At 48.8% G+C, this 17,682-nt stretch overlaps 1 protein-coding gene across 1 annotated transcript in view; it reads left to right on the top strand.

Annotated features, from left to right (window-relative positions):
* Positions 1–2,212: 2,212 nt before the first annotated feature.
* Positions 2,213–17,682, top strand: part of RNASEH2B (ribonuclease H2 subunit B) — a 51,434-nt gene continuing 35,964 nt past the window's right edge. Inside the window, exons 1-3 of the mRNA XM_082244382.1 lie at positions 2,213–2,334; positions 12,419–12,490; positions 15,703–15,810. Of these exons, the coding sequence (XP_082100508.1) occupies positions 2,274–2,334; positions 12,419–12,490; positions 15,703–15,810 (241 nt within the window). The 5' untranslated portion in view covers positions 2,213–2,273. The remainder of the gene's footprint in view (positions 2,335–12,418; positions 12,491–15,702; positions 15,811–17,682) is intronic.

Genomic DNA, 17,682 nt, shown 5'->3' with positions numbered 1-17,682 from the left:
TCAAACCTAAACACTTTCAATTTGTATGCAATCTGGCAGGCCCTTGCACTACATAGAAAAGGTAAATCTGAAGGGAAAAGTCTTCAGAAAATCCTATAGTGTGTATGGCCCTTAGGAGTACAGAGTAGTGATCATTGGCTTTAGCTGTTAGTAAGTCATTTGTGAGTAATGCCCCATACACACGTTCAGATAATCGGACGACAAAACTCGCTTTCGACCTGATCGCATGATAATCTGATCGTTAGTACGCAGCTTTCGACAGCCAATCACGACAGTTGGTCCAACAAAATCCGAAGGGACAAACAGGAAAACTTCTGTCATACGATAGCCTCGCGAACAACAATCGTTTCATCAGTACAGTATGCGTCCACTAAAAATCGATCGACAAAGACCGCGCATGCTCAGAAACACTAAAAAAGCCCCGAAAAAGCCTGGCTGCCATTGTTTTTGTTTTGCACCATCTGATATGTAGCTAAGCAACCAGGAAGCTTTTCCAGAATCGTACAACAAAAATCATACGGTTTGTACGCATTGTTGGATTCGATGTTAGTATCATGCAAAAAAAATGCGAACGATAAATCGTCCGATTATCTGAACGTGTGTACGAGGCATTAGGAGAGAAATTTCTGGGGAGTGCTGTGGGGAAAAATCCAGTCTGAAGGGGATCAAGAAGGTTGTTCTCAATGAGGTGATTGCTCAGTCGATTGTAGACTAGATGTTCAAAGAGTTTGGAGGCAAAAGGGAGTAAGGAGATGGGTCTTAGATTGGTGGGGTCTAGTGAGGCTTTCTTTGGTATGGGAGTGACTAGTGCATGTTTTAGAGGGTTGGGGAAGATGCCAGTGGAGAGGGAGAGGTTGAAGCTATGAGTTATAGAGTATAGGATAGAGCCAGAGGTTGACTTTGGTAGTATTTGAGAAGGAACAGGGTCCAGGGTCCAGGAAGTTAGGTGGGCATTGGAAAAAAGTTTAGTGACTTCCTCTATAGTAGGGATGGGTTCTGTGTTCGAGTCAAACATAAGTTTGACTCGAACATCAGCTGTGCGTGTGTTCGCTAAACACACAAACAAATGGGGCCCCTGGCTGGAAGTTTGCCTTGGATGAGCGCCCCATAATGCACTGCGCTGTTGCAATGCTTTGATTGCTAATGATTGGCCAAAGCATGCACATGACCTGTATGCTTTGGCCAATCACAGCACAATGTCCTGTCACAGCCCCTTCCACACTTGTGTGACTTGTCCCGGGACTGCAAAGTCGCATGACAAGTCGTACTCCATGGATTTCCAATGAGTACTGTTCATATCTGTGCGACGTCAAGTCACATTGACTTCACAGTGGTCCCTGCAATACTTTGCTCTGACTTTGACGCATTTGAGGTCTTTAGACCTCAGATTACCCAGGCATTGCTTCAAGTCGTCACAATTGTGCGACTTTTAGGTGGCACAAGTGTGAAAGGTGTTTTATGGTGAGTTGAACTATTTCATTTTATATTACAATGTAATAATAGAAATAATGCACTTCAATCATCCTGATACCATAACAACCATGGTGCTGTGATGATTGAAGCGCTAATACCAGCCAATGCCCCGACAAATCGGCCGTGGACCGCCTCCATTGCCAATACCCCCACCCCACCCCCCCCCCCTGCAAAAACTCACTACCCCCCTTGGCAAAATTATCTTCCATAAAACCAGTCCACAAAGGTTGGGGGCTGCTGGCTTACAGAATGGAGGGCACCCAGGTCACCTATCTACCACACAGCAAGCTAATAGGACAAAGTCCTGTCCATCAACCACAAGATTACATTCCCTGTGTCCGCTTATACACACACATCATAAACTGCGTCCGATCCCATGTAAATGTCAACGCTGGTTGGCTGCCGCGGATTCCAATATCATAAACTAACCAATCAGAATCCTCTGTCCTCAGACCTGCGTTGTATAGTCCCTCCCCCTTGTTCTGCAGGAAGCCCTGCGATATCCTCTTCCTGCAACACTGTACCCACATGTGGCATGTACCAACTCCCGGGGAGGGAGGGGGGGGGGAGTCTGTACGGTGATAAGGAGAAATAGAACAAGATAGTGGGACAATCCATCCTCAGACACATCAGAACACTACATAGATAAAGTATATTACTCCCTCACCAGTTTGTGTTCTTCCTGCTCAGCGGGATAAGTTATAGAATTTCCGCCTCCCCCTCCCTCCTTCATAGTGATGTAGTGCTCCGGAGGGCGCCAAGTATAGCGGACTGTGTGACTGGTGCGGTGTGAGGGGAAGATGTCCAGGAAGAAGAAGGTCGGGGATGTGCAGTGTGATCAGTGGGTGCTCATAGCTCCAGGTACTCACCTCCAGGGAAATCACTCATGGCTCTGTAATCTCTCCCAGCACGGGGTGCAGTGTGTAGAGGAGAGGGGGGTGCAGTGTGTAGAGGAGAGGGGTGCAGTGTGTAGAGGAGAGGGGGGTGCAGTGTGTAGAGGAGAGGGGGGTGCAGTGTGTAGAGGAGGGGGGTGCAGTGTGTAGAGGAGGGGGGTGCAGTGTGTAGAGGAGGGGGGCGCAGTGTGTAGAGGAGAGGGGGGCGCAGTGTGTAGAGGAGAGGGGGGCGCAGTGTGTAGAGGAGGGGGGCGCAGTGTGTAGAGGAGAGGGGTGCAGTGTGTAGAGGAGGGGGTGCAGTGTGTAGAGGAGGGGGGTGCAGTGTGTAGAGGAGAGGGGTGCAGTGTGTAGAGGAGAGGGGTGCAGTGTGTAGAGGAGGGGGGCGCAGTGTGTAGAGGAGGGGGGTGCAGTGTGTAGAGGAGAGGGGTGCAGTGTGTAGAGGAGGGGGGTGCAGTGTGTAGAGGAGAGGGGGGTGCAGTGTGTAGAGGAGAGGGGGGTGCAGTGTGTAGAGGAGAGGGGGGCGCAGTGTGTAGAGGAGAGGGGCGCAGTGTGTAGAGGAGAGGGGCGCAGTGTGTAGAGGAGGGGGGTGCAGTGTGTAGAGGAGAGGGGGGTGCAGTGTGTAGAGGAGAGGGGGCGCAGTGTGTAGAGGAGAGGGGGGCGCAGTGTGTAGAGGAGAGGGGGGCGCAGTGTGTAGAGGAGAGGGGCGCAGTGTGTAGAGGAGGGGGGCGCAGTGTGTAGAGGAGGGGGGCGCAGTGTGTAGAGGAGGGGGGCGCAGTGTGTAGAGGAGGGGGGTGCAGTGTGTAGAGGAGAGGGGGGTGCAGTGTGTAGAGGAGAGGGGGGTGCAGTGTGTAGAGGAGGGGGGTGCAGTGTGTAGAGGAGAGGGGGGTGCAGTGTGTAGAGGAGAGGGGGGCGCAATGTGTAGAGGAGGGGGGCGCAGTGTGTAGAGGAGGGGGGCTCAGTGTGTAGAGGAGGGGGGCTCAGTGTGTAGAGGAGGGGGGCGCAGTGTGTAGAGGAGGGGGGCGCAGTGTGTAGAGGAGAGGGGGGCGCAGTGTGTAGAGGAGAGGGGGGCGCAGTGTGTAGAGGAGAGGGGGGCGCAGTGTGTAGAGGAGAGGGGCGCAGTGTGTAGAGGAGAGGGGCGCAGTGTGTAGAGGAGAGGGGCGCAGTGTGTAGAGGAGAGGGGCGCAGTGTGTAGAGGAGGGGGGCGCAGTGTGTAGAGGAGAGGGGAGCAGTGTGTAGAGGAGAGGGGGGTGCAGTGTGTAGAGGAGAGGGGGGCGCAGTGTGTAGAGGAGGGGGGTGCAGTGTGTAGAGGAGGGGGGCGCAGTGTGTAGAGGAGAGGGGGGCGCAGTGTGTAGAGGAGAGGGGGGCGCAGTGTGTAGAGGAGAGGGGCGCAGTGTGTAGAGGAGAGGGGCGCAGTGTGTAGAGGAGAGGGGCGCAGTGTGTAGAGGAGAGGGGCGCAGTGTGTAGAGGAGAGGGGGGCGCAGTGTGTAGAGGAGAGGGGGGCGCAGTGTGTAGAGGAGAGGGGGGCGCAGTGTGTAGAGGAGGGGGGCTCAGTGTGTAGAGGAGGGGGGCTCAGTGTGTAGAGGAGGGGGGCTCAGTGTGTAGAGGAGGGGGGCTCAGTGTGTAGAGGAGGGGGGCGCAGTGTGTAGAGGAGAGGGGGGCGCAGTGTGTAGAGGAGAGGGGCGCAGTGTGTAGAGGAGAGGGGGGCGCAGTGTGTAGAGGAGGGGGGCTCAGTGTGTAGAGGAGGGGGGCTCAGTGTGTAGAGGAGGGGGGCTCAGTGTGTAGAGGAGGGGGGCTCAGTGTGTAGAGGAGGGGGGCGCAGTGTGTAGAGGAGAGGGGGGCGCAGTGTGTAGAGGAGAGGGGCGCAGTGTGTAGAGGAGAGGGGCGCAGTGTGTAGAGGAGAGGGGCGCAGTGTGTAGAGGAGAGGGGCGCAGTGTGTAGAGGAGAGGGGGGCGCAGTGTGTAGAGGAGGGGGGCGCAGTGTGTAGAGGAGGGGGGCGCAGTGTGTAGAGGAGGGGGGCGCAGTGTGTAGAGGAGGGGGTGTGCAGTGTGTACAGGAGAGGGGGCGCAGTGTGTAGAGGAGGGGGTGTGCAGTGTGTAGAGGAGGGGGTGTGCAGTGTGTACAGGAGAGGGGGCGCAGTGTGTACAGGAGAGGGGGGTGCAGTGTGTAGAGGAGAGGGGTGCAGTGTGTAGAGGAGGGGGTGTGCAGTGTGTAGAGGAGGGGGGCGCAGTGTGTAGAGGAGGGGGGCGCAGTGTGTAGAGGAGGGGGGCGCAGTGTGTAGAGGAGAGGGGGGTGCAGTGTGTAGAGGAGGGGGGCGCAGTGTGTAGAGGAGGGGGGCGCAGTGTGTAGAGGAGGGGGGCGCAGTGTGTAGAGGAGGGGGGCGCAGTGTGTAGAGGAGGGGGTGTGCAGTGTGTAGAGGAGGGGGTGTGCAGTGTGTACAGGAGAGGGGGCGCAGTGTGTAGAGGAGGGGGTGTGCAGTGTGTAGAGGAGGGGGTGTGCAGTGTGTAGAGGAGAGGGGGCGCAGTGTGTACAGGAGAGGGGGGTGCAGTGTGTAGAGGAGAAGGGTGCAGTGTGTAGAGGAGGGGGTGTGCAGTGTGTAGAGGAGGGGGGCGCAGTGTGTAGAGGAGAGGGGGGTGCAGTGTGTAGAGGAGAGGGGGGCGCAGTGTGTAGAGGAGAGGGGGGCGCAGTGTGTAGAGGAGGGGGGCGCAGTGTGTAGAGGAGGGGGGCGCAGTGTGTAGAGGAGGGGGGCGCAGTGTGTAGAGGAGAGGGGGGCGCAGTGTGTAGAGGAGAGGGGGGCGCAGTGTGTAGAGGAGAGGGGGGCGCAGTGTGTAGAGGAGGGGGGGGCGCAGTGTGTAGAGGAGGGGGGGGCGCAGTGTGTAGAGGAGGGGGGGCGCAGTGTGTAGAGGAGGGGGGGGCGCAGTGTGTAGAGGAGGGGGGGGCGCAGTGTGTAGAGGAGGGGGTGTGCAGTGTGTAGAGGAGAGGGGGGCGCAGTGTGTAGAGGAGAGGGGGGCGCAGTGTGTAGAGGAGAGGGGGGCGCAGTGTGTAGAGGAGAGGGGGGCGCAGTGTGTAGAGGAGAGGGGGGCGCAGTGTGTAGAGGAGGGGGGCGCAGTGTGTAGAGGAGGGGGGCGCAGTGTGTAGAGGAGGGGGGGTGCAGTGTGTACAGGAGGGGGGGTGCAATGGTTACAGTAGGGGGTGCAGTGTGTAGGTGCAGGAGGGGTGCAGGAACACCTGACTGCTATATAGAAACTGTGAGACAGATGAGGTCCCGTTGTTTCCAGGAGGGGTGCGGGAACATGTGACTGCTATATAGAAATGGAAACTGTGAGGGGATTTATCAGAACAAAACAGGTGTACAGGAAAGGGCCCGGTGGCAGTGTGTACAGGAGGTGTCCAGGAGGGGGCGCAGTGTGTCCAGGGAGGGATGCAGTGTGTCCAGGACGGATGCAGGAACACATGACTGCTATATAGAAACTGTGAGAGGGATTTATCAGAACAAAACAGGAGAATGTGTGCATGGCAGCCAATCAGCTTCTGAAGTAGAACTACAGGCAAAAGTTATTTATTTTTTTCACTTTGGATAGAGTAAGGGATGCTATAACCCATGTCATATTATTTTCGTCATCTGTGTCCCATTGCAGAGATTTCCCTTTGCTTCCTGTCTCATAGCCAAACAGGAAGTGAGAGGAAATCCCTGCAAATTAAGGGAGTTCCTTGAGGGACCCCCAGGTCACCAGAACTAGTGTCCCACTTGGAACTTTTACCCTTTATATCTTTTCTGGGGACAACCCAAAATTTGGGATTTTCTTTTGACTTCACTTTCAATGATAATGGTAAACAGGACAAATGTATAGAGGGTGATCTCCAAAACAGGGACACAGCAATAAAAACTGACAGATGTTCTAATCCACATCTCCATTCTATCCAAAACTAAGAAAAAAACAGGTTTTGCCTTTAGTTATACTTTAACCATTTCTGGACCATTTGCAATTCGGCATTGCGTTACTTTAAAGCGGAGTTCCACCCAAAAGTGGAACTTCCGCTTTAGGGAGTCCTGACCCCCTGACATGCCACATTTGGCATGTTATTTTTTGGGGGGGGGAGCGGGTACCTAGTTTTGACAGGTACCCGCTCCCACTTTCGCTCGGAGCGCCGCGGCACCCTGAGCGGAAGTTCTCCTCTCCCCCTCCCTCCCTGCAATCTTCTGGGACACGTCAGAGGTCCCAGAAGATTGCCGGCCAATCACGGCGCGCAGCGCGACTCGCGCATGCGCAGTGGGTACCCGGCTGTGAAGCCGCAAACTGTAACAGCCGGGTGCCCACAGCAGTGATGCCGGCGCCGAGGGAGAGGATCGAGGCTTCCGGCGGCCGCATCGCTGGACCGTTGGACAGGTGAGTAAATGGCTGGAACTCCGCTTTAACTTCTTAACGACCGCCCGCCACAGATTTACTGCGGCAGGCAGCTCCTCCTGCGCGAACCGACGTAACTCTACGTCAGTCGCGTGCCGGCAGCTAGGGGGCGAGTGCGCACCTCTCCCACTCGGCAGCGGGACTCCGATGCAGGGGGCTCCGATTGCCGCCGGCCACCCGCGATTGCTCCCTGCTGAGAGAGAACAGTCAGCTATTGTAAACACAGCTAACCGTTCTTCTTGCTGGAATAATCAGAGTGCCTGTGATCCTTCTATGTAGGATCACAGGGCTCTGTGATAATTTCAAATGCCCAACCCCCATACAGTTAGAAACACTCCCCTAGGCTTACATGTAACCCCTTGATCACCCACTGTATTAACCCCTTCCATGCCAGTGTCATTGGTACAGTAACAGTGCATATTTTTAGCACTGATTACTGTAGTAATGTCACTGTTGCCCCCAAAAATGTCAGTTTGGGGAATGTTTATATAGCAGAATGTGACCTCGGAGCGGCCGGCACAGACTTCATAACATTGAAGTCTATGCAGGTCGCTCCGGGTCGCCCCAAAGAAGCTCCGGACCCTTTTTCTAAGTCGGAGCGACTTGTGTCGCTCCTATTAGAACGGGTCCGCAGCTTCTCTTTGGAAGGCGACCAGGTCGCCCCAGTGTGAACGGGGGCTTATCTGCTCTGCAGTGTTTTTTCAGAGTGGGACCGAACTTCCTCTGCTGGATTCCACCTGTTGGTGCTCTCCGATCTTTCTCTTCTTTGTGTGCTCCCATAGCAAGCCACTTGCCATGGGGGCACACGTGTGCACACTCCTGAGCCACGCTGTATACATCCTAATACACACACACTGCTCGCCCCTGATACTTCCTCACTGGATTTGATTAACAGCAGCAGGAGCCAATGGCTCCCATTGCTGCCTCTGTGCCTGTGAGAGGGGGAGAGAGACCAGGACTGTTATGGGTGAGGACAGTGTTGGATCAAAGGAGAGTGGTGGTGGGAACAACTAGTGTAAAAAAAAAAAAAAAACATTACTGTATGCAGGTAATGCATTAGGGTACAAAAAAAAAGGCCTGAGGATTAGTTGGAACCCAGAGACCCTAGAGATAAACTAGTGGTAGTTCCTATTTTTTTGGCCGCACAATATTGGCACAACAGTTTCTCAAGCACACACTTTCAGGAAAAAATACACTAAGGTTAGGGCACACGCAATACATTACCTATTGTTGTGTTTTTTTTTTTTTTTTTTTTTTTGAAAAATATAAAAGATGATGTATAAATGGATAAAAAAACCTGTCAAGCCTTTAGGTGGTTCTAAAGTGAACATCCTTTTTTTAACCTTGATGCATTCCTTGTATTAGGTTAAAAATCATGTTTAACACTTGTGCGCCTTCCCCCAAGACTTACCCTTAGTCCTTTCTCCAGAGCTATGCCCAGCTGCAGCTTTTCTCTCCCTTCTTCTCCCAGGAGACTCAGGCAGCTACGGGAGCCATTGGCTCCTGCTGCGGTCAGTCAAATCCTGTGAGGAGAGAGATGGGGGGCGTGGCGGAGCTGCACTACATGTGTCTATGGACGCACACCACCTGACTCAGGAGCTTGCCCACACATATGCCCCTATATCACATGGCTTGCTATGGGGGCACACACAGGAGAGGAGGAGGGGAGAGCGCTGGAGGGGGGGGGGCACTCTGTGCAATACCATTGCACAGAGCAAGTTACGATAAACCTCTTAATTTTAGTATAATAAAAAATTAGGACATGCTCTACTTTAGAGCAGCATGTTGCAACACAGTATACTGCATCACAACCCTCTGTGGAGAATAAAGATGAAAGAAATGGCATTGTGACATTTCAAAAAAGTTGAAAACTAAAAATGTTAACCATTGCATTACATTACATTATCGCATGCAGATCAAATTGTTTACTGAAATATAATTAACATATCTAAGGAACATCCATCACAAATGGTATACTACTTTCCCACTGGCAACTAATAGCTGACGGTGATTTAATTAACCACTTAAGCCCCGGAGGATTTTCCTGCTAAAAGACCAGGGGGTATTTTGCGATTCGGCACTGCGTAACTTTAACGGACAATTGCGCGGTCGTGCGACGCTGTACCTAAACAAATTTGACGTCCTTTTTTTCCCACAAACAGAGCTTTCTTTTGGTGGTATTTGATCACCTGTGCGATTTTTTTTTTTTTTTTTTTTTGTTTTTTTTTTTTTTTTTTTTTTTTTTTTTTTTTTTTTTTTTTGATCACGCGCTATAAACAAAAAAAGAGCGTCAATTTTGCAAAAATAGCAATATTTTTCACATTTTTTTTTATATGAAATTCCCCCCCAAAAAAATGTAAAAATCAAAATTTTTTAACATTTTTGGCCAATTTGTTTTATGCTACATATGTTTGGTAAAAAATAATCACAAAAAGCGTATTTTGATTGGTTTGCGCAAAAGTTATCGCGTTTATTAGCAAAGGGAAAGATTTTTGTCATTTTTGTTGTTTTTTTTTTTTTTTTTTAACTCGTAATGGCGGCGATCTGCGATTTTTTTTTTTTTTTTTTTTTTTTTTTTTTTTTTTTTTTTTTGCGGTACTGCGACATTGGGGCGGACAGATCAGACCCTTGACTGACATTTTTTGACACTTTTGGGGTTACCAGTGACATTTCTACAGTAATCAGTGCTATACATATGCACTGTTACTGTAAAAATACACTGGTAGTGAAGGGGTTAACTTTATTTGGGAGGGAGGGGCTGTGTGTTTCCCTAGGGGCGTGCTTTCTACTGTGATTGGCTGTGGCTTGAGCTGTAAGGACACTGATCAACGGACCTACATAGTAGATCCGTGTGATCAGTGTTTTTACATCGAGGAGAATGACAGGGGGCTTGTTTACACAAGCCGCCTGACTTTCTCCCTCTCCCCCGACTATCGCCGAGTGACCGGCGGACATCGGGTCCGCCAGTCACACGCGCGGGGGGGTCCGTGACCGCGCAGGAGCGCGCCTCCGCGGGCGCGCGCTCGCTCCCCAGACCCTCCCAGGCTAGTGACGTTAATTAACGTCACTCTGCCTGGCAGGGGCTGACCGCCGCAGTAAATCTACTGCGGCGGTCGGCAAGCGGTTAACTTGAGCTATTTATCTAGCCCCTTAAACCAGCCAAGGAGGAGTGTACACAATACTAGCAGGCAGACAAACAATAGGTGACCCAATTAACCATGGATCCACATCTAAAGGCCTGTACACACGTACCGATCGTCGGCGAACGATCGGCCGTCTTTTGTCCCCGGGCTGTCGGTGTCTGTTGAAAAGTGCAAAGACAGCACAAGAATTTTGTCCGCCGACTACAGCCGACTGCAGAAGTGATGTCATGTAATGGTTAACTTTCCCTGTGTTTTTTCTTTTCTGAGCATGCCCAGTCTTGCAAATCTGCTGTCTGTCGGCCGAATTCTGTACTGACTGGCGAACAATCGGCCGCTCTGGTGTCGGCCTACAAAAATTTTAATGCTTGCATGACAGATTCTTGTCGGCAGAATGTGCGCTGACGGCTGTCGGAAGCATCATACTAATAAGCGTACATTCGGCAGATCGTTTGTCGGCCGACGCTTGTCTGCCGACGATCGGTACGTGTGTACGGGCCTTAAGCAATGCTTTGATTATTCAGGAGTCACAGACTTCATGGCAATGTTCTACAACAGGCTATAAGTCTACAGTGTAAAGTGGGATGAAATCTTCATATGTTTCTTGAGGGATATTGTTGGTAAATTTTACTGTCCTATTTGAAGTAATCCAAACCATATTCTCAATGTCCGTTAAGTAGTTGTCAATTTTCTCAGACACCCTGTGCCCCTAATGGGTGACTTACACATAAAAGGGACCTGGGGAACAAATACAGGGGGTTCCCAACCTCTCTAAGGTAAGCTGGGTTCCATGGGCCCCCAACCCAAAGTCACTCCCGTCACACATCTAACACACATAATTTACAACACATCAGCATTGCTCCCATCTCAGTGCACATTAGTCACAGTAGAATGCAACTGCTGTTGCGAATGAGCTCTCTTAGATTTAATGGCTACATTTATTTTTTAAGCCAAGAGCATCTTCAGCAAATACAAAAAAAAAATACCTGGTGACCCTTTCTGTGCACTGAACTGACATCTCAAACAATGAAACCAGACTTCCTAATTCACACTTGTGAGCTACAGAACACCTCCCCTGTGTGATACAGATGAGGAGAGATGGAGACGTTCTGTTGTCCTAACACATGTTTTTGTCCTATGGTGACAACACTGCTCCTCCAAAGATACAGTATGGTGAGGGAGCGTTGCCACTTTGACAGGAAATGTGATTGATCACCAGTTGAAAGTAAAGGAGAGAAAAATAAATAAATTGTGCAATCGCTTCATCTAAGGACTGGTAAGCTGCAACATTACCACCCCTCTATTTGCTGCCCTTAAATTGGTAATTAAAAAAATGCCTAAAAAGTATCCCCATTTGGAAAATTTCCTCTCACTTTCTATTCTGGTGGCAACAGGATTCTGGATTATTTCAGTTTAGTCCCAGTTAGGTCATCTGGACAAATAGGATAAATCTTCCTAGTAAGGGCACAGACAGTAATAAAAACCTGTCAGAGCTTTTAAACCCTCAATACTATCAAGACAAAATAGTCTTGGCTTTGGATATGCTTTAAAGCAGGGGTCTTCACACTATGGCCCTCCAGTTGTTCAGGAACTACAATTCCCATCATGCCTAGTCATGTCTGTGAATGTCAGTTTTACAATACCTCATGGGATGTGTAGTTCTGCAGCAGCTGGAGGGCTGTAGTTTGAGGATCCCTGCTTTAAAGGATAAGTGCAGCCGCCTCCCCTTCACATTTTCATCTTTAGGCCCCTTTCACACTATCCGTCCATCGGACGGATTCCGTTTTTCTCAGTGGGGGATTGATCCCCCGATGAACAGAAGGATGACAGCTGTGTCTCCGCGCTGTGTGCAGAGACACAGCTGTCAGGTCCCCATGCATCTCTATGGGGGAAATCGGATGGGAACGGACCGTCGGTCCGTTCTCATCCGATCCCATCCAAACTGCTGGACGGATGGAAAATAGGGTTTCCTTCCGTCCAGATTTGACGGATCGGATGTCAGCGGACATGTCTCCGCTGACATCCGATCCCCCATAGAGATGCACGGGGGGACCGTTCAGATCCGCCAAAAAATGGACAGGCGGATCTGAACGGTCCGCCTGTGTGAAAGGGGCCTTCTATTCCATTGGGAAAGTGCAAGCCTTCACTATTCTGGCTGCATCGGCGCAGTTAGCACCTGTAGACTTCTATGCAAACCTCTCAGATCAGAGTGGGTCAGCTTTGTAATTCTCAACTTGTCTCTGAATACAGACTCCTAGAAGTCTATGGGGCACCTATACACAGGTACCGCCAGGACAGTAAAGTCTTGCACCACTGAACAAAAACAAACAGTGAAACTGTGTCCCTGGGATTGAGGTAAGTATGCATCTGCAGAGGGGGAGGATGGGTTAGGTCAGGGCACAAGGGTCAAAAAGGAGAAAATAGAGTATACTATCATACCCCTTATTAGTTATAGACCATACAATATAAATATTTCCAGCTTACTCATTCATGCTTTGTTTTCTTACAGAAACCTTAAAGGATGATGCAAAGAAGCCAAGCAGTAAAACACTATTTGCAAAGCTGCGCAGTCCGTTGACAGGTATGTGGATTTCTGTTTAACTCCTTTCCAAATGTTTACACTATATAGACGTTAATTTGTAAAATTAGGAGACATCCTTTGCTATAGTGATCATTTTGAAACTCTGTGAGCATACTTTAAAATTTTTGGTTATGAGCTAGTGAATAAGTGTGATGGTCACTCCCTAGCTCTAATTGGCATATTCTGGTGCTCACCCCTTAAAGCCTAACTCCAGGCCCAAAGAAACTATTTTCGTTACTAAGATATTTGGCTTCTGTCAGCGCTAAATAAAACTGTATGTAGCAACAGCTCTGTGTTCCGACAGCGGTTTGGGGGCTCCCCCATCCCATTCCTGGAACAAAATAGAGTAAGGCTGAGCACTCTTCAGCCATTTTTAATTTTTTTAATAAATACAAGGCATCCTCTAATTGGCAGAGGTGGGCAGATGAATCACTATCTCCAGCTCAGCCAATTTGAAGAAGCCTTGTAATCACTCAAAAAATACAAAGCTTCCTGTGAATGGCTGGGCAGCACTCAGCCTCACTCTATTTTGTTGCAGTAGCTGGACAGGAAGTTATAAAGCTGGCCATACACAGTGTTACATAGTTAGGTTGAAAAAAGTCCATCTGGTTCAACCAACAAAAAGAAAAAAACAGTATTGAAAAACCCACCATACAATCCCATATACACAATCCTATACCTGCAGTTGATCCAGAGGAAGGCGAAAAAGCCCAGCAAACCATGATCCAATTTGCTACAGCAGGGGTAAAAAATTCCTTCCGGATCCCCCAAGAGGCAATCGGATATTCCCTGGATCAACTTTACCTATAAATATTAGTACCCATTTATATTATGTACACCCAGGAAAGAATCCAGGCCCTTTTTTAAAGCAATCTATTGAGCTAGCCAGAGCCACCTCTGGAAGGAGTCTATTCCACATTTTCACAGCTCTTACGGTGAAGAAACCTTTCTGTATTTGGACGAAATCTGTTTTCCTCTAGACGTAAAGAGTGCCCCTTGTCCTCTGTGTTGACCTTTAAAGTGAACAACTCAACACCAAGTTCACTATATGGACCCCTTATGTATTTATACATGGTGATCATATCCCCCCCTTAACCTTCCTAGCGGTATTCCCGAGTGTGACTCGGGGTTAGATTTTAGAGCCAAAAGCGGTAACCCCGAGTCACACTCGGGGTAGCGCTAGGAAGATCGCTGAATGCTGGAAGAGGTTTTACTTACCTTTTCTCCGGGATCCAGCGAAGAATGCGGGCGGTGTGCGGCGGCGGAGCTTCCTCCCGATCGTCTGCGAGCCCCGGCTTCCGTCTCCGGCGACATGACGTCCGCTGGGGGGTGGAAACGGCGGCAAATTCGAATGTAAAACACACTGATACCATTCAAAATAAAAAAAAAATCACATTACATTGCCCCCCAGTGCCCTTTCCTGCAGTTTTACTGTACTTTTTATGTAAATATATGTATGTGTGTGTATGTGTGTGTGTGTATGTGTGTGTATATATATATATATAATATACATACACATAATTCTTGTGAATGAGCACCCCAAACCAACTGTATACATATATTTATATATAATGTATACAGTTGGTTTGGGCTGCTCATGCAAAATAATGGTACCGCTTTCAGCACCTAAAATCCAAAAGAATCATACCGCCAGGGAGGTTAATCTCCTCTTCTCAAGAGAGAATAAATTCAGTTCCTCTAATCTTTTCTCATAGCTGAGCTCCTCCATGCCTCTTATCAGTTTGGTTGCCCTTTTCTGCACTTTCTGCAGTTCCCCGATATCCTTTTTAAGAACTGGTGCCCAAAACTGAACTGCATATTCCAGATGAGGTCTTACTAATGATTTGTACAGGGGCAAAATTATATCTCTCTCTCTCTCTCTGGAGTCCATGCCTCTGTTAATACAAGAAAGGACTTTGCTTGCTTTGGAAACCACAGCTTGGCATTGCATGCTGTTATTAAGCTTATGATCTACCAGAACACCCAGATCCTTCTCCGCTATGGATTTCCCCAGTTCTACTCCCCCTAGTATGTATGATGCATGCATATTCTTAGCCCCAAAGTGCATAACTTTACATTTATCAACATTAAACCTCATTTGCCACATAGTTGCCCAATGAAACAGTGCATTGAGGTCAGCTTTTAAGTTAGAGACATCCTGTAAGGAAGTTATTCCACTGCAAAGCTTGGTGTCATCTGCAAAGACTGAAATGGTTCTTTTAATCCCAGACCCTATATCATTTATAAAGATATTAAAAAGTAAGGGTCCCAACACTGAACCTTGGTGTGAATTCCTTCCTAACGAACCGGATGAAATCAAGCCATGGGTGGCCCTGTCAGCAACCCTTGCCCAACATCCTTTGTTTTGCAAATCAAAGAAGCCAGATGGAGAATTGTGGGCTGAACAGCGGCTCTATCCAATCGGAACCCGCAGCTGTTAAAATACAATAGCCGGCAAGGGATATTAGTTCTTACATGATCTCCTTCAGATCACAGGGCTGAACAAGAGAAACTATATGGTTGCATGAGTGCTGATTATGTTCTGTTCTGTGTTCTGCCATATCACTATTCCAAATTAAATTTGCACACTGAAACTCATAGGAAAGGTGCAATTTTATGTTTACTATGAATACTGAAAGATAATCAGGCTTGTTTGGCAGGTAAAGGCTCGTACACCGATTGTTGGCCGTGAATTTTCAGCCATCCGCCGATTGTCGGCTTGTTAGTATGATGCTTCCGACAACCGACTGCGACTTTTCGGCCGAACAAAATCTGGTGTGCAGGCTATAAAATTTTTGTTGGCCGTCACCACAACGGCCGATTTTCCGTCAGTCAGTACAGATTTCGGCAGACAAAGATCAGATGAGCAAGACTGGGCATGCTCAGAGAAGAAAAAACACACGGAAAGTTAACCAGCACATGACATCACTTCTGAAGTTGGTTGTTGTTGGCCGAGAAAATCCGTGTGCAGTCTAGAGCACATTTCAACCAACACAACAACACTGGACAAAAGACGGCCGATAGGTCGGCCAACAATCGGTGCGTATGTACGAGGCTTTAAACCATCAGCTGTTGTTTGGTCTGGAACTTGCACTATGTGGTTCAGGTTGCCCTACAAGTGGCTTTAGTTGTGTTTTATTAATTTTGCAGTGTAAGTGAGACCAGCCATATACTGAGAAATACATGAGATTTATGTTTTGTAACGTTTATAGAAAAAGGCAACATGTACCTGTTTGTTAACTCTGGGCAGCAGATCTGTGAAGTGAAAGCTTTCCAAGAAGAATATCGATCTTGGTTCATTGGTCAGACAGTTCAACAAGGTAAGAGTCCTTAAGGCCTATCTTAACCAAAAAACAAGCATTTAATTTATTGTAGCATACTTGTGTTTTAGACTTTTTCTTTACTTTTTATCTACTGAGGTACACACTAAATCTTAAACCTTTGAGTTCTACTGAAGCAGCTGGATTTCAGCCTATGCAGCAGGCTTGAGCTTGATCCCTCGCTTTTAAATGCGTGGAGCAGGCTGTAGAATTTTATTTTATCTGTGATGCTTTTCTGAAGAGACTAATTTATCTCATGTGTTTCATGTTGGTTTAAATGTGTAGGACACTTGTGGCACTTTTCCACTGCAAGTACCGGCTCGGCTCTACACGGCCCTGCTTGGCCTGCTTTGCTTTTCCACTGCTGGTACCGCATGGTACAGTGTTGGAACTGTTCGGTACGGTACGGTATGGTTTGCTTTTCCACTAAAGTAGTACTAAAGTTAAGTGGGTGGGATAACAACGGGATGGGTGGGATTCTCTGACCAATCAGTGGCTAGTAGTGACTGCATGCAAAGGATTGTGGGATATGGTACCGGGTATGGTACCTCTTGGAACCACAATCGAGGTGGTACTGTTTTTGAGAGCCGTACCGTTCGGTTCCATGCAGTGGAAAAGCGCTGCTGTACCGTACCATACCGAACCGTTCCTACACCATACCATGCGGTACCAGCAGTGGAAAAGCACAAAAGCGAGCCGAACCGTTCGGTTCCATGCAGTGGAAAAGCGCCATTTGGCTAAGGTGCTGGACTGTAAAACACTTTTGTGTAAAACTTGGACCTGGAGAGAATTATATTGGAGACAAGAGCATCCATCTTCCTCAGCAGAAAAATTCTTCAGAAACAGACTGCAAAGTCTTCCCCTTCCTTATCTGTTAACCACTTGCCGACCGCCGCACGACTATCTACGGCGGCGGTCAGCCCCTCACAGGCAAAGTGACGTAGGTCTACGTCGCTCGCCTGTGAGGGTTTAGGGAGCGAGCGCGCGCCGCCGGAGGCGCGCTCCCGCGTGGTCACGGACCCCCCCGCGCGTGTGACCGGCGGACCCGATCGCCGCCGGCCACTCTGCGATCGGCGGGGGAGAGGGAGAAAGTCAGGCAGCTTGTGTAAACAAGCTGCCTGTCATTCTCCTCTCTGTATGAGAGCTGATCACATGGATCTACTATGTAGATCCATTGATCACTCTGCATACAGTTGAAGCCACAGCCAATCACAGTTAGAATCACGCCCCTAGGGACACACACAGCCCCTCCCTCTCAAATAAAGTTAACCCCTTCACTACCAGTGTATTTTTACAGTAACAGTGCATATATATAGCACTGATTACTGTAGAAATGTCACTGGTAACCCCAAAAGTGTCAAAAATGTCAGTCAAGGGTCCGATCTTTCCGCCGCAATGTCGCAGTACCGCAAAAAAAATCGCAGATCGCCGCCATTACGCGTTAAAAAAAAAAACAACAAAAATGACAAAAATCTTTCCCTTTGTTAGTAAACGCAATAACTTTTGCGCAAACCAATCAAAATACGCTTTTTGCGATTTTTTTTTTTACCAAACATAGGTAGCATAAAACAAATTGGCCGAAAATATTAAAAAATTTTGATTTTTACATTTTTTTTGGGGGGAATTTCATATAAAAAAAAGGGAAAAATATTGCTATTTTTGCAAAATTTACGCTCTTTTTTTGTTTATAGCGCGTGATCAAAAAATCGCACAGGTGATCAAATACCACCAAAAGAAAGCTCTGTTTGTGGGAAAAAAAGGACGCCAAATTCGTTTAGGTACAGCGTCGCACGACCGCGCAATTGTCCGTTAAAGTCACGCAGTGCCGAATCGCAAAATCCCCTCTGGTCGTTTAGCAGCCAAATCCTCCGG

The sequence above is a fragment of the Pelophylax lessonae genome, assembly GCF_965119305.1.
Source record: "Pelophylax lessonae genome assembly, chromosome: 2".
Lineage (NCBI taxonomy): Eukaryota > Metazoa > Chordata > Amphibia > Anura > Ranidae > Pelophylax > Pelophylax lessonae.
Note: the sequence above shows the minus strand (reverse complement) of the source record. Positions and strands in the feature narration are given on the sequence as shown.